The sequence below is a fragment of the Juglans regia genome, chromosome 5 (genome assembly GCF_001411555.2).
Source record: "Juglans regia cultivar Chandler chromosome 5, Walnut 2.0, whole genome shotgun sequence".
Lineage (NCBI taxonomy): Eukaryota > Viridiplantae > Streptophyta > Magnoliopsida > Fagales > Juglandaceae > Juglans > Juglans regia.
Window position 1 is genome coordinate 17,792,290 of NC_049905.1, and position 23,500 is coordinate 17,815,789.

The 23,500-nt window shown below is 35.5% G+C and overlaps 1 protein-coding gene across 1 annotated transcript; it reads right to left on the reverse strand.

The window, feature by feature from the left end:
* Window positions 1-346: 346 nt before the first annotated feature.
* Window positions 347-5,715, reverse strand: LOC109011779 (alkaline/neutral invertase E, chloroplastic-like). Its single transcript, XM_018993098.2, has 7 exons — window positions 5,588-5,715; window positions 4,260-5,099; window positions 3,606-3,771; window positions 3,306-3,517; window positions 2,377-2,870; window positions 2,211-2,259; window positions 347-936 (listed from the first exon to the last, which is right to left on the reverse strand). The coding sequence occupies exons 2-7, from the start codon at window positions 4,971-4,973 to the stop codon at window positions 616-618; spliced, it is 1,956 nt and encodes a 651-aa protein (XP_018848643.1). The 5' UTR covers window positions 4,974-5,099; window positions 5,588-5,715; the 3' UTR covers window positions 347-615.
* Between the last annotated feature and the right edge of the window lie 17,785 nt (window positions 5,716-23,500).

A 23,500-nucleotide genomic window follows, 5' to 3' on the forward strand; every position in this document is an offset into this window, starting at 1 on the left:
TTTCTGCTTCCTTCCCTACTCTTCCAAGTTTCTTCTCAGTCCTGCTTGCCCAACACATAGGGCTTTCACAAAATATTTAAAAACCATCTGATTTTGACATACCACTCAAAGAAGAAGAAGAAGAAAGAAGACAATGGGCTGAGGATGTGCGAAGGGCGGAGTAAATCACTCCAGGTCAATGGGCAACATTAGAGGTGAGCAACCAATTCACGCTCGTTGTACATCAGTTCTCTTTGTTGCCAAAATATGTTAAAAAGGCAATTTCACAGCTCAAGAAGATCCCACTTTCAGATGAACACTCCAGAAAAGGGGTAATTTTTAAGAGAGAGATGCCTGCATTAGAAACTAGTATAGAACATGTCTTTCTAAATCACCAAATACTATCTGTCAGCATGCAAATTATCACAATAAATCAATGTCTTCAAACCAAAACAGCAGGACTACATCATTTTACAGGTTGTTTATTGAGCTTAACACTATACAAAACCTTTCTTTTCCAGAAAGAAACTATTCAACCGTAACTGTATTGGATGAAAATACCAAAAAGTGTTTTGTTTGCCCAATTATAAATAGCTCACTCATCTGAATCCTCCCTCTTGACTTCAAAATTTGAACTCATATTATGAAGCCCTGTCTCTTTAGACCCCGTTTCCTCTTTGGGTTGGCACTGATCATGTAAGAAAAAGCATTGGCAAGCTCTGGATCCTCCTCGTTTACAAGATTCTTTGCTGCATTTGGGTTGGCAAGGAGGAGCTTTGCCACAAGATATCCTGCAATTGACCAGGTTTGATATAGCCGTGCCTGTTTTCCAATAAATCTTGCTCGCTTGGTGTCGTAATATTCAGGCCACTTATCTCCAGAAATGTGTCTCTCAGCAACATTCACAGCCTTCAAGGCGATTTCTGGTCTATTCATCTTTATACATGCTACAGTGAGCTGAGAAACCATAACCCACGCTATGTTAATTACATAAGAGTATACTTTGAGTCAATGTCCTAATCGATTGCAACATACTATACATGTTTTAGTGGTGAAATGCACAGCTATTTCTCCTAACCTACTAGATCAACCGAAACATCCAGTGCCCACAAAAAATACATATGCACACCTAGCTAGAAGCAGCAGTAGATACAAGGAAATCATGAACAATACATGAAAGCAACATGCTGACCCATATGATACAGGCTTCTTATCTTGCCCAAGTAAGGAATATGAAGTTGCATAAAATACCAAACTAGGGTAATGACACGCATCCCATGTGTTTTACTGTGATTCCTAAATATCCCTTGTTTGGTGTTTTAAATTACTTCAAGCTAGCCTGACAAACTACCACCTGCATGGCCCAAAGGAACCATGGACTAACCAAATCCTTTAAAGCAGAGGGTGCTGCTTCACACTTTCAAATTATGCCAAGAGATTGGCATAGGTCAAGCATTACAGACCTATATCCACTTTGATAAAAGTCGCTGGAAAGAACTTGCCAAATATCAATAACAATTATCTAGAGGCATGTACTATGACAACATCGATCATCAAGCCTCTGGGCTGTTGCCTTCTGTCCCTGCTTTTTGAAAACCTTAACATGCCACATCACAATCATTAAGACAATATACACATACAAATTAGACACCTTAGATGCACGAGGCATTACAGTTGTAAGTTTCGATGGGAACAAGGCTGTTGCTATTTAGTTCTATAGAGATGTTTAAGGAAAATATTTGCCTTCAACTAAAAAACAAAGTCTGCAGGTAAAGACCAAGAACAAGTATGGGACAAATAAGTGTTTGTTGACACAGTGGCCTATTGTATTTGGGACAAAGAGTTTTAGGATTTGACCATTTTGAAGTCTTCTTAGATACATGAAGATAAGAAGAGAAGTGTATCTTGACATTATATCCATTTGAACTCAGACTTGCTTATCATAAAAAATACATACACACAAGAATATAAATAATGCAGTGTGACGAGAGGAGGGGGTTTACAAAATTTCTATAGATATCAAGGGTATTCATGTTCATCACAGTGGTACACAGTTCCTAGGAATTTAGCACATTACGTGGTGGCAATACGTTATTAGTGCGTCAACAAGCTTAATATTTAAAAACAGGTATTATTTGGAAAAACATTAACTTAATATTGCACTCTGAAATCAATCTAAATGAAATAGTTTCAACAAAACCTAAAGTACAAAAAAAATAAAGCAAACTTACCTGCCAGAGCAAAGTTGGCCAAGAACCTCCATTGTGATAAGACCAAGGACTGCAACAAGCAACAATGTTTTTTTGTTTTAAAAAAAAGTGGCAACAAGGAACAAACCTAAGGAAAGAAGGTAAAACAGGAACAGGAACTTAATAAAAATCAAAGTAAGGGCATCACGTGTTCTTGGGATCACTGCCGGTGATTATTCTCCATTCCACATCTTCCAGAGCAGGATAACATATTTTGAATGGCATCTCTGCAACTAATACTTCCCATTTTGCTTCTATAAGGTCCAATATGGCATGTGACTGATCCAACGTTGCAAGACTGCTTACGATAGACCATAAATTTCCAAGAGAAAAGAAACGAAAGTCCATGTGAGCAGGCTGCAGATTTCCAATCAAATAGCCTCCTTTACTGGGCATAAATTGCACCAACCAGGATGGAATCTGATCTGGGTATATGTTGAACTTGTTAACAGCATCATAGGAGTATTCCTCTGTCTGATAACGGTAGATCACATTGAGTTTTCTCATATCTATCCAGTAATATGCCCTTATGTGGAATGATAAAGCAACTAGACGATTATTTATTGCCCGTCTTAGGTCGGCTGATCCATCATCAGGGGCAAGCATCTCACGTGCAGAAAGTAATGCTGAATAAAAGAGTGCCTGCAAAAACAAGCAATATCATGCACAAAGTGATATCCATTCAAGCTTTCTCCGAGACAGGAAGAATGCTCATCAACATGAACCAGAAGCTTCGGCTTCTGCAAACAAAAGAACATAATAGCCCTAAATAGTCTAAACTCAAACTTCAGTTCTTCTTAGTTCTTATTGGTTACAATTTTCTTTAATTGTAATAGTGGCATTTTAACTTGAATTTAGCCTTACAAAATAACGAGCAGCCAAAATGCCTTGTTGTTAACATCAGCACTACATGTCAGCTTACAACTTCTAAAGTAACCAGAAAGTTATCTTATAACGTTCACAAGCAACCCGCTATAAATGTATTTTTCTCAATATAGGTATTAAATACCAAAAGGAAAAAAAAAATCCTTGACTGACTGATATGAAAGGTGTATTAATGTGATCAAAAAAGAAAACCTGAATCTCCAAAGGATGGCCATGAATTCCCATGCGACGATCTATCATGCAAGAACCATCAGTCACTAATAATGTAGGAAACATATCAAAACCATCAGCAAGACACAACTTCAAAATCATTTTGATCCCAGTTTGCACATCAATTCTCTCTTGCACGGATAAATCTCCAGAAATTTTTCCATACGCTCGTAACAGTATAATCCACCACAGTCCTGGGAGTAAGATTACATTAACATTAAATAAATATTCACAAAACCACACATTTTGAAAGAAGAAATCATTAGTCACAATAACTTTAACCAGAATCAACTGGTGCAACTCGACCAATCGCTGCTTCACCAAAGTCAGGATCTAATATTTCTTCAGTTGCAGATTCATCACGGTCTAGTGGAACAGTGCGCACCTTGAAGCTGGCTGGCATTAGCCCTTGACCAGGACTATAGCAATCCATGGTTTTCTCCCAGCTCTGTAAAGAGGAGTATTCATCACTCATCTATATTAGGAATTAAAATAATAGAACTCAGAGACAACATCTGGCTCAAGTAAGATTCTAGCTTCAATTGGGGATTACAAAGAGACCTATTAAACGTGAAATTTAAAAATAGTTCACAACTCCCAGATATTTCATAATGCAGTCCCCAAAAAACCGAGACAGTTGGTACATAGCCCTTAAGGCTATTCCCCACATTAAATGTTAAGCTGAAGCACATTCACAATAGTCCAATATGATAACCAATCAACTCTTCCCTATATATTTATATGGAAATAAAATATGGAGAAAGATTTCTTGGTCAAAAGTAACAAAGAAGGAGTGTTAGTAAAACAATTCCCAGGCCTGAATCTAAATATGGGTTAACATTTAAAAACAAAAACTTCATAGCATGAAAGATAGTCTTTCCTTCCGTAAGCATGAGGTGGTTTATTGAATAATTAATCAAAAGAAAATCATATTACCTGCAACTGAAGGGTGTATAGAATGAAATTTCGTACAATCTCATACTCTCCCTTTAAAAGGAAAGCTATCCCGGAAGGTATGAAATCCCGAATAAAGACCTGATCATAGTTCAGAATACTAGTGTTGCCAGGATCCTTAGCAGCAATGGTTCCAATAGGTTTGTTACAATAATAAACAATGGAATCTCTCAATAAGTTCCATGCTTCATCTTCTAGAGTTTCCCCATACTTGTGGTCTTTCACTGTTCCAGCTACAGTTGACATGCCATCTGAAAAAGGACCTCCCTTTTCATGTTTGAATTGTTTACCCACCTCAGATTCTTCAATATCCATTGCACTGCTTATCCCATTGACAGGAACTGATCTTGGTCTAATTGCTTCACCCATGGACCGGGTCTCATTTTGATCCTCTGTCATCCCCCCACAAAAAATTTCAGCCTGTCGGCACTTGCAACCCATAGATTCCAACCTACTAGCATCTTTCTTCCAACGAAAAACATCAAACAGCCGTCGACTTCCATAGGTCCTGCAATTATGTAACATTCTCGAGTAGCCGTTGACTTGCACGTACACTTTACTCCATTTCCTTGTATTACTAACGTTGAGTTTAAGAGCATGCACTGGGCTTGAATTGTTGGTACATGGATCAGAATGATGGAGGCGAGGTAATAAAGACCCGGATAGAGCTTGAATAATAGATTCGGAAGTAGCCATCGGCAAAGAGTATACTAACTTTCAACTCTACACATCTGAGAATCAGCTCTCGAATTAATTATAGAAACTATACTACCTTTTAACTCCACGCATCTTGGAATTACCTCTCGAATTAGTCAAAGAAACCTGTTCAAATCATGTTAGGCCAAAATCATCAGGATCGTGAACGGAACGCATAAACTTAGATATAAACGAATATATCCCGCGAAAACTTTACAACTTATCCAAGTTATGCACAAATTCACAATATTTCCCACAGAGGAACATTGCGTGATAAATTCCAATCCAATGTTATGGTAAGGACAAATCATGGTTAAGTAACAGCAAGATTCTTATTAGTTAATAACGACGGGCTCAACCCGAGGTTGCCATCATCTTTCTAAGAGTTCTATCTGTATTAAGTTTTGGAGGAAACTAGAGTCATGGCAACGCTTCTACGGGAGCTAAAGCATGTGTGCATATTCTTGTATGGCTGACGAGAAAATGTAAAGGAAAAGAACCAAACTTTGCTTACAACGTCACTTGCTAACCAAAACGATAATCGGTACAGTTTTCTCACCAACCAAACACAGAAGGTGACAATTAAAGCTCCAATTTTGAGTTAGTTAGCTTACCTATTTTTTCTCATTCATTGATTTATCGATTAGATTACTGGGTGGCTATGCTAACCCCTTGCCTCGGCCTGATCGTGTTTTTGCTGGGAGAGGGAATTTTGCCAAAGGGGATTTCTCTTCTATTACTGTTTGAGAGATGGGAAAAAGAAATGGACGAGACCAGCTAGGGCTAACCGTTTTCTTTCAGATGCGTCCCTGTGTGACGTGTCGAGTAATTATTCGATCCAACATGTACTATAATATTATTTTTTTTCCCAACCTATAATATTATTATTCATATTCAATAATAACATCAAAATTATTAAATAATTAACTATTTATTATTTAAAATATAAGTTAAAACTCAAAAAAGAAAAATGTTGTTAAAAAATTATTCTCTATAATTCTTAACTTCTTGAAATCTTACAGAAAGTTCAAAACACCCCTCTCTCTATCTAAAAAAATTCTTGAAAAATCCCTTAGCCTAAAAAGTTTCAAAATAACTTCATAATTCTAATTATGAAATAAGAAATGGTATTTACAATCTAGAGTGTATAAGTTTTATATGCTCTTTAAAAAAAATGAATAAATTTGAAACCCACATAAAAATATTATTTTTTAATGATAGACTCTACTTTTTAAAGAGAGTACAGGAGACTTGCATATTTAGAATTGTTTCTAATATTACTTTTTTAACTTATAGGTAAAAAAATTGTTTTTTTTTAATCACCAACAAATTAAGTATGATTAGAAAATAATAATTTAAAATTTATGATCTGTTGCAATCATAATGTGTCTTAAGTATCTTCAGGCTGATGAACATGTTGATTTTTCTTAGAGATTAATACACTCGGCACCTATAAAATATTACACTTTGCACCCTTTATAATGATGTGAGCATCAAGATTGTACCAGGTCACCTTTTTTTTTAATTAGGCATTGTTTGGATTGAGAGAATATCTCATTTCATTATTACAATTTTTTTAAATTCTCACACAAAAAATAATAAACAATTCAACATTTTCAAATCTCAAAATAAAAATAATATTAAAAAAATAATATTCTAACAATATTTTATTCAACTTTCATTTTTTCTCATCTCATCTCAACTTAACTCAATTCAACTTACTATCCAAACCTCCCCCTGAATGGGTATAACTGAATTAGTGTCATTTTTTGTAGTTTGTTATAAAAATTGTAAAACCCTTGATAACTTGAGGATCCAAAATTTGTTTTTTATGTGTTCTTTTTTGTATTGCTATATTTGAAAATATACATTAAATAAAAACAAAAATTATTGTAATAGAATTTTGTTCCCGAATAGGGCTGTAAATGAACCATTTTGTTCGATAACCTGCTCGGTACTTGCTCGGTTAAACTCGAATCGAACTCAACTCGTGAAAAAAAAACTCGCTCGTGAAAGCAAATACCTGCTCGATTAGCAAATAGCACATACACGACAAAATTCCACTCAACTCGGCTAAGACTCGTTAAGACCCGCTCGTTTATGCTTGAGTCGACTCGTTAGCTCGACTCAATTAAAACTCATTTATATATTAATAAATATATACATACACCTATGTATTATTCATATATGTGTGTGTGTATTAGCTAATAATATAAGCAGAACACTTTCATAATTAAATATATAATATGTAACCTAATTACTTATATCTATATATTGAATATACTTCATAGTTATATTTTATAATTTGTACAATAATTAGTTGATAAGATTTAATAATTTCATATACTAGTACGTGAGAACGATATATGAAATAGATATATGTTATCATATTATGTGTATGTATTAATAAATTATGTAGGCATATAATATATTGTTATTATGGAGATATATCAACCAGTTAGATATTAATTATTTATAAATTTTTAAAATCTTATAATTCAATAGAGATTCTACTTGTTAGTTGTACAAATTCAATATTAGATTTTTTTTATTTTTTTCTATATCTAATTTACTAATTATTAAATCTTATTAAAAAATAAATAAATAAACAATTCGAGCCGAGCTCGAGCTCTTTTTGGGATGAACTTGAGCTCGAGTTAGAGTTGAGAATTTAGCTCACTGAGTTGAACTCGAACAAACAATAAATAAAAATATCGAGCCCGAATATTTTGAGTCGAGCTGAAGACCGACTCAGCTCGATTACAGCCCTACTCCCAAAAGACATTATATAAATTCCAGGCTCGCCACTAAACACAACACAACAAAAGTAAAATGAAAATGTTCTATATAGTATAACTTAGAGCCTATATACACATTCATTTGCTCTCATGATAAATATAGCAAGAAAAGATAATATAATGTTTCTATGCGTAGAAAATGAAATAAAATAGAAAGGGATCGAGATGAGGAGAGGAGAAGAACGGATAGATAGACGATGCGGCTGCATTTTTACTATTTTCAATTGTTATATATTCGTATTTATAGGTGAATGAGATCATAGAAAAAATAAATCAACAATACTAATTGATACTAATTAATTTACTCAATAAATTAAATATGATAAAGAATAAATCATATTATCATACATATGCTAAAATATTATTGTTGATGCCATGTTTCGTACACTAGGCAAATAGGGCTTTCTGTTGCTTTGTCCCTGCAAGGTTTGATGAAAGGGGTTTGGTGGGTATGAGATACCTCTAATGCCTAAGTCAGAATTCTTGTTCACAGTGGGAGTGTAATATGAAATTGGGAGAGAGAGAGAGAGATCCCTCTACCTGCATTCTTGGCGCTTATTTATAGTTAGCTGGGGTGGTCCCCATGGCTGCTAGTGGGTTGTGTTGAGTTGTACCATGTGCCGTTTTGGTCACAAAGTCCTTTTTGACATGCCTGTCATCACCCTATTTTGCTACACACAATCTGACTCTTCTCGTTCCTGAACATCCATGTTGGCAGGTGAGGGATGGTGTATCCACTACCCCGATGGAGGGGGTGGGGGTAGTGGTGCTCATTTAATGCGGCGTGCCAGTCCTTGCTTGACGTCTCCTCTATGCATTTAATGCCGCGTGCCCCCTGTCTGACCGTGGAGGTTGCAAGCCATGCTGGGGTGCGACCCTCATTCCTGCTGGGTGGGCCCTCCCTTGGGCTAAACCCAACCTCTCTTTTTCCTTCCATCCTCATTGGGATATTTTCCTAGGCCGACTGAGCCTTGAGTGAGGTGAACCCCACGCGGCCCAGGAGCAGGAATTTGTTCCCTCCTCAATTATAAATATATTCTATCATAAGTATGGTAATATTCTAACACTATGGTATCCAATAGGACCCTAAAAATCTAAAGGATATTAATTAATTTAGCATGGTGTACTCTACTTATCCCCTACCCCACTTCCTTGTGAGTGTTTTGGAGAATATGGATTAATTTGATTTCCAAAATGTTTCAAGATTTTTTTTTAACTTCAATACATATATTTTTAGAATCACTTGCTCCATAAAAAAACAAAACAAAACAATTTTTAGAAAAAATAAAAAAAACAAATCTCTTGCAAAAAAATTATCTAGACAACTTTTCTATTATGTCTATCTATTTTTACAAACTCCAATACAAAACAAATTTAAAATAAATTATGTTCAAGCAACTCCTCATTTTATCTACCAATTTTTCAAGAAAAAAAACGCATCTCAAAAGAAAATTACTTCGTCTAAAGAGGAATCTTATAAAAATAATTTTATACACTGATGTGTACATCAGTTTTTCTATGAATTGAAGTTTTTTAGTTAACTGTTTATTAATCCAAGATTTTATTAAGTTAGCATGTAACTTATCTTTTGTAAAAGAGAAATATTTTGAATAATATAATAAGAAATAAATGATAATTATTAATATATGTTTTGTTAAGAAAAGAAGCTATACGAATTAATTAAAGCATGAATGGTCCTCTCCTTATTGGGTGAGGTTTGTCTCTAGAATAGAGTGAGTCTCTTAGGCTAGCGTGGCTGGTTTGAAGAGGTGATTATGGAGGAAGAGTTAGCAAAGCAGTGGGAGGGGTTATGTCTCACTGAGAGGGAAAAATAGGGAATGGTTCCACTATCTACTTCAATGGCTAGAGCAGTGCAACATGATCAGTTTCGTCTGTTGGCCATGATTGTGGCTGATAAATCTATTAACAAAGAAGCATTCAAGAGTACAATGACAAAGGTTTGGAGGTGTGAGAGTTGGATCCAATTATCTGAAGTTGGAGTCAACAAGGAGAATGACACGCATCGAGTGATCAATGGCAGGCCATGGTCATTTGATCGATGGCTTTTGTGTCTTCAAATTTTTTATGGTAGCATGTTGATCAATGAGGTGCCTTTCAATAAAAAGGAGTTATGGATTCAAGTTTACAATATGTCATTTGTTTGTATGACACAAGAAGTGGGATATCATATTGGAGGAAGTGTAGGATGGGTGCTCAAAGTCCATGTAGATGCTAGAGGGATTGGTTGGGGGAAATTTTTGAGAATAAGGGTGGAAGTTGACATCACAAAAGCTCTCTTACGAGATATGTTCATAACTGTTGAAGGTAAAAAGTCTTGGGTGCAATTTAAATATAAAAGATTGCCTACTTTTTGTTTCAAGTGTGGAGTAATCAAACACTCCCATAAAGCTTGTTCTAATGTCTCGAGTGATAGTGGACAACAACAATATGGTGTATGGCTAAAAGCCCCTGCACTTGAGGAAAGTGAATTTCATCAGAATAGGTATGGTGATGGGGATAGTCAGTCTGCTAAATTTGAATACCAGTCATGGAGGAAGGGTGGGGAGGACAGGGATGAAGCCCAAAAAGGCAACATTGAATCTCGAGAGTGGATTCAGGATCCTGCTATGGAAACTGCAGAAATTAAGGCCAGTGATTCTAAGATGGAAGGTCTACAATTTTTAAGGAATCTAGATAATTCAAAATCAATGCCTGAAAAATAAAGGGAGTCAGAGCTACAAAAAGAAGTTACTACAATTATCAAAGTAGGAGGGGGGGGGGGACGTGTCAAATGCTAGTGGCTGAGGAAACTGGCTCAGTAAGGAAAGATTCTGCTGATGAGCAAAAAATGTATAGTCAAAACAAGTATTACAGCTCAGCATAGGATATTGAGGCTCCTAATGATCTGATGGCTCAGGTTAATTCCCTTGATCAATTCATTACTGACCAAGTTCAGGTTTTGGAGTAGTCCAAGAAGAGGGCCAGCTGGAAAAGAAGGGCCAAGGATAAATGTTTTGAAGTTTTAAATTTGGGCCCAAGGGAGAGTAATACAGGCCTTTTAGCCAAAAATAAAGGAGTCGCAAGTTAGTCAAATGAAGGAACTATCAAGTATACGGTTAAAAGATAAAAAACTGAGGGAAATGAAATTGTGGACTCAAGCATTATAGATATGGTGGTGGTTGTTTCACAGCCCCACCAATAGCAATGAGTTGCCTCAGTTGGAACTGTGGAGGGCTTAGGAACCATAGGATAGTTCATGACTTGCATCCAATGGTGCAAAATAAGCTCTCATCTTTTGTTTTCTTGATGGAAATAAAGTGTAAAAGGAATAAGGTGGAATTAATAAAAAGGAGATTGAAGTTTGAAAACAACTTTGTCATTGATTGTAAAGGGCTTAGTGGAGGGATTGCCTTCCTTTGGAAGGATGATGTTGAGGCTGAGTTTAGTTTCTATGCCCAAATCATATTTCTCTATTGGTTAAGGGGGAAAATGTTGGGGTGAATTGGATTTTAATTGGGTTTTATGACAATCCTATCACTGCAAAGATAAATGAGAGTTGGCAACTGCTCCAAGCAATCAAATCTAAGGACTCCAAAGAGTGGTTATGTGTAGGGGATTTCAATGAGATACTCGATTATGGAGAGAAATGTGGAGGGGCCTTGAGATCTAACAACCAGATAGAGGCCTTTAGAGAGATTGTGGATAAGTGTGGTCTTAGTGATATGTGATTCATTTGCAACAAATATACTTGGTCTAATGGTAGATATGGTGAGGCCTTCACTAAAGAGAGGCTTGATAGATCATTTAGCAACAATATATGGGTTGAGGCCTTCCCTAGATCGAGTGTAGACATTCTTCCAGCACTGAGCTTAGACCATAGTCCTTTGCACATCACTATGGAACAAAATCTTTTTGAATTGAAATGCTAAGCCATTCAGGTTCAAGGCTAGTTGATCTTTTAGGGAGGAGTGCTACAAGATAGTGGAGGAAGCTTGGAGTCAACCTAGGATGGTTGAGAATAAACTGAGTTTTACTAACGAAGACCTTAATAAGTGCAAGATGAAATTGATGTAGTGGAGTAAGATGAACATTGGCAATTCAAAAAAAGAGATTAATGCTAAGTTGGCTCAATTATCAGAATTACAAAGGTCAATAAGGGACATCTGAATGAGAACATTAAGCAGGTGCAAAAAAATGTGGATAGATTGTTTGAAGAAGATCATATCAGATGGAAGCAAAGAGCCAAGCAAAGGTGGTTGAATGAGGGGGACATAAATACAAATTTTTTTCACTAGGGTGCATCTCAAAGGAAGAAGACAAATTTGATAAAGAAGCTGGTTGATGACAATGAACAAGAAGTACATTCTAAAGAGGGCATTTGTAACCTGTTCCAAGAATACTTTAAAGAATTATTTACCTCTTTTGAACCCAGAAACATTGCAGACTCCTTGGATCATTGGAGACTCAAGTAATTGCTATTCATAATGAAATGCTGATCAGACCATACAAGCAGGAGGTTGAAGATGCACTTTTTCAAATGAATGGCCTCAGCTCTCCAGACCTAGATGGATTCCTTGCAGCTTTTTATCGAAAACATTGGGCTATAGTTGGAGCACAAGTGTGTGAAGCAGTTTTATTTGTGTTGAACTCTAATGAAAGCTTAGTAGAAATCAACAGCACCTTCATTACACTAATCCCCAAGAAAAAGGCCCCTACTAAAGTGATTGAGCTCAAACTCATTTCTCTTTATAATGTGATGTATAAGCTTATTTCAAAAGTAGTGGCAAATAGATTAAACAAAATTTTGCCACTCATAATTTCCCCCTTTCCAATCAGCTTTTGTTCCTAATAGACTAATTTCTGACAATGTCATTGTGGCATTTGAGGCTTTGCATACTATAAAATGTAAAAAGATAGGTAAAGAAGGCTACATGGCATTGAAGCTAGACATGCGCAAGGCTTATGACAGAATTGAGTGGAGTTTTCTAAGAGCAGTGCTATACAAAATGGGATTCTGTAGTCAATGGATGGAGCTGGTGATGAAGTGTATTGAAACTGTCTCTTATGCAATTATGGTGAATGGAGATCCTCAAGAAGTTTTCCGTCCAACTAGGTATAAGACAAGGTGATCATCTTTCACCCTATCTTTTTGTCTTGTGTGTTGAGACTCTGAGTAATCTGATTGGAAAGGCTGAGGAGAATGGTTTGATTCATGGTGTTCCAGTTGCAAGAGGTCAACTTAGCATCTCTCATCTTTTATTTTTGGATGATAGCCTTTTATTTTGTAAGGCTAATTCTATTGAATGGGGAAGGTTGTTCAATCTTTTGAGAGTGTATGAGACAACTTCAGGACAAAGATTAAATCTTGAGAAGACCTCTATTATTTTTAGTAGAAATACAATCAAGGTTACTCAAAATTACATCCTATCTATTGCTGGGATGAGGACTGTCATGTCATATGAAAAATATCTTGGGTTTCCATCTGTAGTGGGAAGGAATCGAAGCAAATCCTTCAAATGAATCTTGGATAATATCAGAATGAGGATTAGTAATCAAAGAGTTAAGATGTTATCTCAATCAAGGAAGGAAATATATATAAAACCTGTGGTTCAAGCTCTACCCACCTACACTATGAGTGTTTTTAAGCTACCTAACTACTTGTTGAAATCTATTAATAGTGTAAACTGGAATTTTTGGTGGGGCAATAAGAAAAAGAGCATAAAACTCACTGGGTACCATGGAAATTGATGGGGCAGGCAAAATCTGTTGGAGGCATAGGTTTTAGGGACGTCAAGTGCTTTAACAAAGCAATGCTTGCTAAGCAGTGTTGGAGGTTGATCCAAGAACCTGATTCTCTTGTAGCTAAGGTGATGAAAGCCAAATACTACCAAGGCTCCACATTTCAGAAGGCAAAACTGGGCTCTAAACAATCATATGTGTGGAGAAGCTTTCTTGCAACTAGGCATATAGTGGAAGCAGGTTCTTTTTGGAGGATTGCTACTAGGAGTAACATCCATATCTGGCAAGATAAATGGCTAGATCATTCTAATCCTAGTAAAGTGCTAAGCCTTGTCAAGGTGCTGGACAGCAAAGCCATAGTGGCAAATTTGATTGAGCCTAATTCTAAGCAATGGAAGTCTGATTTGGTGCAGGAGATTTTTTAGCAAGGGGAAGCTAATATTATTTTGAAAACTCCAATTAGTATTCTGAACAGTAGGGATTGAATTATTTGGTAAGGCTCAAAAGATGGTTGCTTCTCTGTCAGGAGTACGTACCACAAGGAGAAATCAAGGGAATGGCAGAAAAGGGACAGGCTTCAAGTAGTAACCATTTTAAAGAGGTATGGACGCAAATCTGGCAACTCAATGTGCAACTTGGAGACAAGGTTTTCTTGTGGAGGGCCTGTCCAAAGGCTCTTCCTACCCAGTCCAATTTATTCAAAAAGAAAGTAGTTGATCATCCATTATGTCCTATATGTTGTATGGAATAAGAGAATGTGATACATGCTATATGGATATGTGAGTCTACTAAGGATATCTGGAGTCAATGTTCTAAAAGATTGCAGAAATGCTACATGCCTCAATCCTCTTTGTTGTAGCTCTTTGAAGCACTAACAGGTTTTATGAACAGTCAGATTCTTCAAAAGTTTGTAGTGGTGGCAAGGAAGATTTGGTGGACAAGGAACTGCTTCATTTTTAACAATGATTTTTCACATCCTAACTCTATTGTGAAGGAGGATAGAGTCATTCTTGACATGTTAGCCAAGGAGGACCTTAAGAATAGTAACAGAGTTAGACAATTATGCACATCAGCTGAAGAATGGAAGACCCCTCCTTCCAATTGGTTCAAGTTGAACTGGGATGGATCTGTTGATAAAATTCATGGTATGATTGGAGTTGGTGTGGCTGTGAGGGACAGTGAAGGACAGATAGTTGCTACCATGAGGATAAGAAAACAATTATTTCCAGATCCTCTGCTGGCTGAGACATTTGGAGCTCTTCAAGCTATTAAGTTTGGTTTGGATCTAGGCCTCAGACAGGTTATTATTGAGGAGGACTCGTTGCCAATTATCAATGCATTACAGGGTGATAAGGAAGGTTGGAGCAGTGCTAGTATGCTTGGGTGTGAAGCAAAATAGTGGATCAAAAAATTTGTTAAGTGAGAGGTTTATCATGTTAGGAGAAATGACAACTTTATGGCTCACTTATTGGCAAAATACACTATTTCCATTTCAGATATGATTGTAATTTTGGAGGATGATCCTCCTTGTATCTCATATTTGTTATAACGGAATGATATAAGAGTTTTTCCTTCAAAAAAAGAAAAAGAAAAGAAACTATACATGATGGGCACCAAGATGAACATGATCTTAAAGATCTTTTGCAAGTTCTAAACGGGTCAATTACAAGGTTAAGAGCTAAGAAGATCAATGAGGCAATACAATAATTGGTGCAATCCACTTGGGACGAGTCTAACAAGAGCCCAACATTCAAGATGGGTTTGAAGGATGAAGATCCAGTTTTAATTCATTTGATACAAACTATGGAAGAAGGCAACAACATGACTTAAAAGCTTTGGGCACTTGAAGGCTTTCAATTTGTTTAAATCATTTAAAAGATTTATTTTATTAGTTATAGAAATTAGTCTAGAATAATCGGGTTTGAAAATATTTGGCCTACATATGTTTTATTTTGTTGAACTAGGGTTTCAAGAAGTTACTGTAGCTGCGACACTATTCATTCCGGGGTATTTTTGGAAGATGGGATTTTTTTTTGCTAGGGTTTTAATTAGGTTTTGGTTTAAATACTCTTTATAGCCTCATTTTTATTAGTTTTTATGAAATTTGATAATTTTATTCATTGTGAGTTGAGGTTATCTCATTTTGTTCTTGAATGAACTTTTAAATTTATCATAGGTAAATCACAACTTTTTTGACGTTCTTCCTTATAATTTAGGTTTTTGAGACAGGTTCTTTCAACAGGTCTAGATTTTCATATAATCTAGGTTCTTGAAACGAGTTCCTCAATGGGTTTAAATTTTTCATTGGCTTGATTTTGGCTTTCTTGTGTGAGTTTTCAAATTGATTGTGGGTTCATATCATTTGGTATTCAGAGCAAGGTTTCCAATCAGATCTGATTCTATCCTTTAATTATTGCATCTTTAAATTTAATTATAGGGCTTCATTATTCTAGGGTTGTCAAATAAAAAAGGAAACAAAAAGTAGGCTATCGAAATTCTTAGGATTTTTGGTTTGGCTAAAATTTGCATCACCTAGGGTTTCAAAACTCTAGGATTTCTTGCATCTCTAAATTTGTCAATTGCTTGGAGTGTCGTACCATTGATTATCTTCTACTTTATTGTCAATTCTTGTGTGTTTGAATTCAAGTGCTTGATTTTTACAATTGAATATTATTGTTTGTGATTGAATTAAAGAAAAGAAAAGAAAATGTAGTATATTCAAATGTTGCTATATAGTTACAATAAAGAGAAAGAAAGACATTTGTTGATTGAGTTTTATTATCAAATGGACTGAATACATTTTTCTAGTTTATCTTGTTTTATAATTACCATTTCTCTCGTATAAATTCTTTGAGTCTCATGTCATTTTATTCCTTACTTGGTTTTTGTTCTTGCTTTTTGAACCTATTACTGATAGGGATAATACAAGGTTGTATTGTCTTTATTTAGTTCAACTAGTTCTTAAAGAACTTGAGCGGGAAAACTATTGAGGTAAAAGGCAAGAGAGTGTGAGACTATTATCGGGAAAAAGTCAATTAAGAATGAAACACAAGTGGAGTGTCATTATTTGAGTATAAAAACATAAATGAGTGTGTGAGATTTTCCACTAATATTCTTTTTATGCAACACATTACGATGTCTCATAGAAGTGACTCATCACCAAAGGGGATGGTAGATAACTCATCCTTTGTGTTGCAAACCATACAACAACAGTTTGAGCGGTTGAACTTGTTGTTCGGTGAAGTGAGAGATAAGATGGATCATCAATAAGTGGTAATTAGAAATCTACAAAGCAGAAGAGATAGGAGGATGCATAAACTTAGTATTGAACATGAGTATAAGAATGAATAGTATAGTGAGTCTCTTGTTGCTAGGCGTGCTCTTAACATACAAATTAAGATGGATGATACAGAATAGCAGAGCGAGAACTAGAGCCGATCCATATTTTAGAGGATCGAAAACATTCGGTCTAGTCCACGGTCCATGGTTTTTTCGGACCGGACCGGATCGAATGAAAAATTTTAAAAAAAAATTTATATATATTTTATATATAATAATTGTACAATTAATAATATAAATTTTTAAATATATGATTAATACTTGTTAATATTCTATAAATTAACAATATTTTATATATATCTTCATCTAATCTATCACTATTAACAATATAAAATTTTAAATATGCTATTAACACTTGTTAATATTCTATGAATTAATAAATATATGATATCAATTAGTTAATTATATAGTAATTATATAAATTAATAATATAATTTTCATCTAATTTATTATCATTGACTATATAAAATATTTTATTGAGTTTGTTACATAATCCATATTAATAAGTCACTTAATTTAATTTAGTATTTTAAATAAAATTTTTATTAATTATTTAAAAAATTAAAAAAAAAGGCCAGACCGAAAGGACCAGACCAGACCGGACCGGACCGATAGCTATCGGTCCGGTCCGGTCCCTTTGGGTGTTCAATTCGGAAAAATGATGGAATTTTCAGTCCATCGCCGGACCGGACCGAACCGAACCAGACCGGACCGTTTGCAGCCCTAGCGAGAACATTTTTTATACTAGATGTCACATCAATAACAATGTATGTAGTATGATCTTTGATGGGAGGAGTTGCATTAATTTGACTAGCACGACTTTCATTAAGAAATTGAATTTACCTACCTTGAAACACCCTAAACTATACAAGTTGCAGTAGTTGAGTGATTGTGGGGAAGTTAGGGTAAATAAGCAAGTATTAGTTTCTTTTTCAATTGAAAAATACCAGGATGTGGTGCTTTGTGATGTAGTATCTATGCATGTTGGTCATATTTTGTTGGGGAAGCCGTGCAATATGTTAGGAAGGTGATCTATGATGGGTTAATGAACATGTACAGTTTGAAAAGGATGAAAAAATAATCAAACTTTCTCCTTTAACTCCAACATAAGTCCATGGGAACCAACTAAAACTGAAAAGTGAGTTTGCTAAAAAAAAAAAGAGTGAAAATGAGAGTGATAAAAAAAAAAAAAAGTGAAAAAGAGATTGAGCTAAAAAGCAAGAGTGAAAGTGAGATTGAGCTGAAAAGTTGGAGGGAATGTGAGATTGAGAAAAAAAAATAGTGAGGCCGAAAATGAGAGAGAGAGAAAAAAAAGATAAGGCTGAGACTGAAACTTCAAGAAAAAGAGATAATGAGTTGAAAAATAATTGTGAGGCCGAGGGTTCAAAAAAATAGGACAATTAAAAAAAAAGAGTGAAAAAGAAAAATAGAGTGAGAGGAAAAAAGAGAATGAGGTCGAAATATCAAGAGAAAGAGAGAGTGAAAAAAAATAAAGAGGTGGATGATAGTAAAAAAAAAAGAGTAGAGCCACGAGAGGAAAAAGAAAAAAGAGATTGCAGAGAAACAGAAAAACAAAAGAGAGTTTTTATATTAAAGCAAGCTTTTATACTAACGAATTTGACGACTCTTTACCAAGTATTGTTATTTCTTTGTTGCAAGGATATGGGGTCATGATTCCTAGCGGTGTGTTTAGTGGATTGCCACCTATTAGAGAGATAGAGCATTACATTGATGCACTTGAAGGGACAATGTAAGTTGAATAGAATGCATGTCAAGTGGGTGCAATTCATTGAGACATTTCCTCATGTAATCAAGTACACACAAGGTAAAGAAAATTTTGTGGTTGATGCTTTAGCAAGAAGGTATGTCATTGTCATCATTTTAGATGCAAAGTTATTGAGACTTGAATATAATAAGAAATTGTATGTTAATAATGATGGCTTGGCAATGTGTATGGAGTACATGAGAAAGCATCGTCTGGTCAGTTCTATAGACTATATTGGTATTTGTTTAAAGAGAATAGACTTTGTGAGCCTACTAGTCTTATGCATGAGTTGGTTGTGCATGAATTTGGTTTGATGGATCATTTTAGTGTAAAGAAGATTGTAGACGTATTACATGAACATTTGTGAGAGTATCATTTGCCATTCATTGACTTGTTACATAAACGTTTGTGGGAATATCATTTGTCTTTCATTGAGCTTGCATATAATTGGAGTGATCATTTTTATGTCAAGAAGATTTTAGACGTGTTGTATGAACATTTGTGGAAGTATCATTTGTCATTCATTGACTTGTTGCATGAACGTTTACGGGAGTATCATTTGCCTTTCATTGAATTTGCATATAATTAGAGTGGTCATTTTGGTATAAGGAAGAGTTTAGATGTGTTTCATGAACATTTGCAAGAGTATTGTTTGTCATTCATTGAGTTTACATATAATTAGAGTGTTCATGCTACTACTAAATTTTCACATTTTGAAATTGTTTATAAACTTAATCTATTTACTTCTTTAGATTTAATGTCTTTACCTATTGATGATAGGAGTAGCTTGGATGGACTTTTCCAAATTCTTAAACAAATTAATGATAGTGCATATCAAGTGGATCTTCCAGGTAAGTATCATGTTTCTGTTATTTTCAATGTTACTAACATTTTTCCCTATGATGCAGATGGAGATTCGAGGTCGAATCCTTTTGAAGAGAGGGAGAATGATGGGCACCAAGATGAACCTAATCTTAAAGATCCTTTACAAATTCCAGATGAACCAATTACAAGGTCAAGAGCCAAGAAGATCAAGGAGACAATGCAAGGATTGGTGCAATCTACTTGGGACGAGTCTAGCAAGAGCTCAATATTCAAGATGGGTTTGAAGGATGAAGATCTAGTTTTGATTCATTTGATACAAGTTATAGAAGAGGGCAACAACATAACTTAAAAGCTTTAGGCACTTGAAGGCTTTCAATTTTTTTAAATCATTTAAATGATTTATTTTATTAGTTATAGAAGTTAGTCTAGAATAATCAAGTTTGAGAATGTTTGGCCCACATATGTGTTATTTTGTTGAACTAGGATTTCAAGAAGTTACTGTAGCCGTGACACTATTCATTTAGGGGTATTTTTGGAATATGAGACTTTATTTTAGCTAGGGTTTTAATTATGTTTTGGTTTAAATACTCTTTGTAACCTCATTTTTATTAGTTTTTATGAAATTTGATGAATTTATTCATTATGAGTTGAGTTTATCTCCTCTTGTTCTTGAATGAACTTTTGAATTTATCAAAGGAAAAATCACAACTTTTGTGGCGTTCTTCCTTATAATTTTGGTTCTTGAGACAGGTTTTTCAACGGGTCTAGATTTTCATATAATCTATGTTCTTGAAACAAGTTCCTTAACGGGTCTAAATTTTTCATTGGCTTGATTTTGGCTTTCTTATGTGAGTTTTCAAATTGATTATGCGTTCAAGGGATTACATTCTCATGAGTTTGTATCAATACACAAACATATATATAAACAAAATGATCAGAAGTGATAATGGTTTCTGGCCATATACATTCTTAATACCAGTTAGGGGTGATAAACGGTCCGGTCGGACCGAACAGATCGGACCGAGACTGAAACCGGTCGGTCTCGGTCCACATTTTAGAGGACCGAAAAGTTTCGGTCCAGTCCAGAGTTTTTCCGAACCGGGCCGAATGAAAAATAAAAAAAAATATTTTTTATTTTTTATATAATAATTGTACAATTAATAATATAAAATTTTAAATATGTTATTAACACTTGTTAATATTCTATGAATTAACTAATATATAATATCAATTAGTTAATTATATAGTAATTATATAAATTAATAATATAATTTTCATCTAATTTATTATCATTGACCGTATAAAATATTTTTTTATTGAGTTTGTTACATAATACACATTAATAAGTCACTTAATTTAATTTTGTATTTTAAATAATTTTTTTATTAATTATTTAAAAAAAAAAAGTAGGTCGGACCAAAGCTATCAGTCCTGTCTGGTCCCTTTGGATGTTCGGTTCGGTCCGGTCCAACAAAATGATGGACCGAAAATATTCGGTCCATCGCCGGACCGGAGCATTTGCACCCCTAATTCCAGTAAATACATAAAAGAGTAATATTTCTTTTGAAAAATAGTAGAGTCTACTATTAAAAAATTAATTTTTTTTATGTAAATTTCATATTTATCTATTTTCTTCAATGAGAATACGCGGGATTTGCATACTCTAAGACTATAAATACCATTTTTCAAATGCGTAAATAGTACATCCAACAAGCCTCATTTCTCTTTCACATTTTTTTTCTCTTAATTCTATTAATGAAATTCAACCCTTTTGGTATGAGATTATTAGTTGACAAATCGATATGAGAATAGACTGGTATGGACCTAGTGATATTCGAGGATTTAGGACTTAGTTTTGGAATAGGTTGAAAATAACGTGAGCAAGACAGCCAGTCCGAGAGAGTCGGCCTCCAATAAAGAGTAATTCTTATAATGATAATTTGGTTGCCTTTATTCAAAAGATGGTAGGGCTCTTAAAAAGAGAGATCCTCACGATCCAAGAACAAATACAAGGCATCTGAACTTAGTTTGAGTTTATATGTTTGCTAGGCCATGGGCCATTTTAAGTTCATTAGTATTTCCTTCTATGTTGTTAGTTCTTTTATTAACTTGGGGTAACAGATATTGGGTCTTGCCCGTAACACTTGGATCACTTGCATGTAGTTCTTTATGTCTAGCTAGGCTCAGCCCGTGGGCATCACTATGTAATGAGCATTTTCCATACTCAGATAATCTATCAAAATGCACTAGCTTCCCTTTCTATTGTTCATCTTCTTCGTCTTGCTGGAGGTGCTCCTTTCGAAGCGAGCGATTCTCAGTAAAATTTTAATCTAGCATTTTTTGTGTTTTACAAATTGATTTCAGAGAGACTTCGGACTCTGTGCTATCAAAATTTAAGGAAGAAATTTTTGCATCATTATCAAAATCAAAGAGCTGGTGCAATAAAATTAGCAAGGCTATCAAGTTCTCCAGCAGCATTTGAATGATTTTCAAGAATGAAATGCACAACACCTAGAGGCATGCATCCGTAGAGCTGCATGGCTGGTCGGACTCTGATCTCATGACATTTGAAAACAACTGCAAAAAAGGCATGGATGAAACCAACAAGTGAATACAAACATCCAATAAGTCGAGAGAACAAAAAAAAAGACACCAACAAAAGAAGAACGCACCCATGAAGAAAAGCAACAAACTGCGGGAAAAACACTCATGATTTAGGGTTTATATTTTAGAATTAAGCCTATTATTAAATTTTTATCATAAAATTTTAAAAAATAATCTTATTTTGACTTCTTGCCATAGGCCACATTATTCCCTGTTGTTCCCTGTTATTCTTTTTTTTTTTAATGAAACATACTCATTTCATTAATAAATCGAAGTTACAAATGTGACTTATAAATACAAGAAGTTCCAATACACAGAAAATCCAATTATAAGCTAACTAACGCAACAGTTCTGGGGCTTCCCCACACACAAATATATTTGCGGTGGACATTGTCTTAACTTCTAATCTAACTCTCTCGTAACAGAGAAAGCGCTCTGTAAAAATAGAACTTAAAGGTCCTCTCTATCCTCCCAGGGAAGAAGAGTACGGGACACTGCTATGGACATCAAATCCAATAGCCTATTCCTATTTTATTAGAACTAAACTAACAAACAACTACAAATAACCACATTAACAACTACAAGACCACAAGCTCTGGTGAGACCCCAGACGTCACGCCCACCGCAAGCATCGTCATCTCGAGCTCTGGTGGAACGAGCACCCAGCGTACATACAGACCACAATAGCTCGGCCGTATAACCACCGGCCGTAGCATCGCCCAACACTCTCGAAAGCCTTGCTCCAGATTACGTCCGATCTAAAGGCCCAAACCTCACTCGGGTCAACAAAAGCAACACCAATATCAGAAACAAGACAACTACAAAACACTGAAAAGGACAATAACAAAGAAATGAAACAAAAAACAGTAGAAAAAATACAAAACGGATGAACAGTACACAATGGTCGGCATTGTTTCGTGCAGAACTGTTCACGCTGGGAGGAAAGCCGACGGTCAGACTTGGAAGATCCGGAGTCAGAGGTTCCACAGCAACCGAGCGTGGTGTCGGGAGAGGGCTCCTCGGTGGCGCATGAAGGCCACGCGCCAACGCTATCTGAAATTTCGTCCCGCGCGTGAGGGCTACGCGCCACTGCGATGGACGCCGGATTTGGAGGTCTTGAAGATCGGCGGCTGGGCGTCATACCGGCGGGGCGCATGTAGAGAAGTGGTGGCCGAAAAGACTCGAACGGCAATCCTCCCTTATTCGGCCTAAAAACACAAAATGAAATAAAAACACTACACAGAAGTTAAATAGACAGAGAAAAGGAAGAGGGCATGGAGGAGGGGGCGAGGAGCCGAAGCTCCCACCCCGTTTCAACAGTTCTGGGGGTTTGGATGAGCTAGGGGGGTTTTTCGTTCGGAAGGGAGAGCTCCCACCCCCTGTTATTCAAGTGCAAATTATGGAACAACAGGGAATAATGATAGAGCTGAAGTTCAATGCTTTTGACAGTAGTTTTA

Bases quoted from the DNA above. Each gene is read 5' to 3' on its own strand.
- LOC109011779 (XM_018993098.2), bottom strand. From the start codon at position 4,973: ATGGCTACTTCCGAATCTATTATTCAAGCTCTATCCGGGTCTTTATTA. The intron at 3,772-4,259 runs GTAATATGATTT...TCCTCTTTACAG, and splicing joins TATACACCCTTCAGTTGCAG to AGCTGGGAGAAAACCATGGA. The intron at 937-2,210 runs GTAAGTTTGCTT...ATGGTTTCTCAG, and splicing joins GGCCAACTTTGCTCTGGCAG to CTCACTGTAGCATGTATAAA.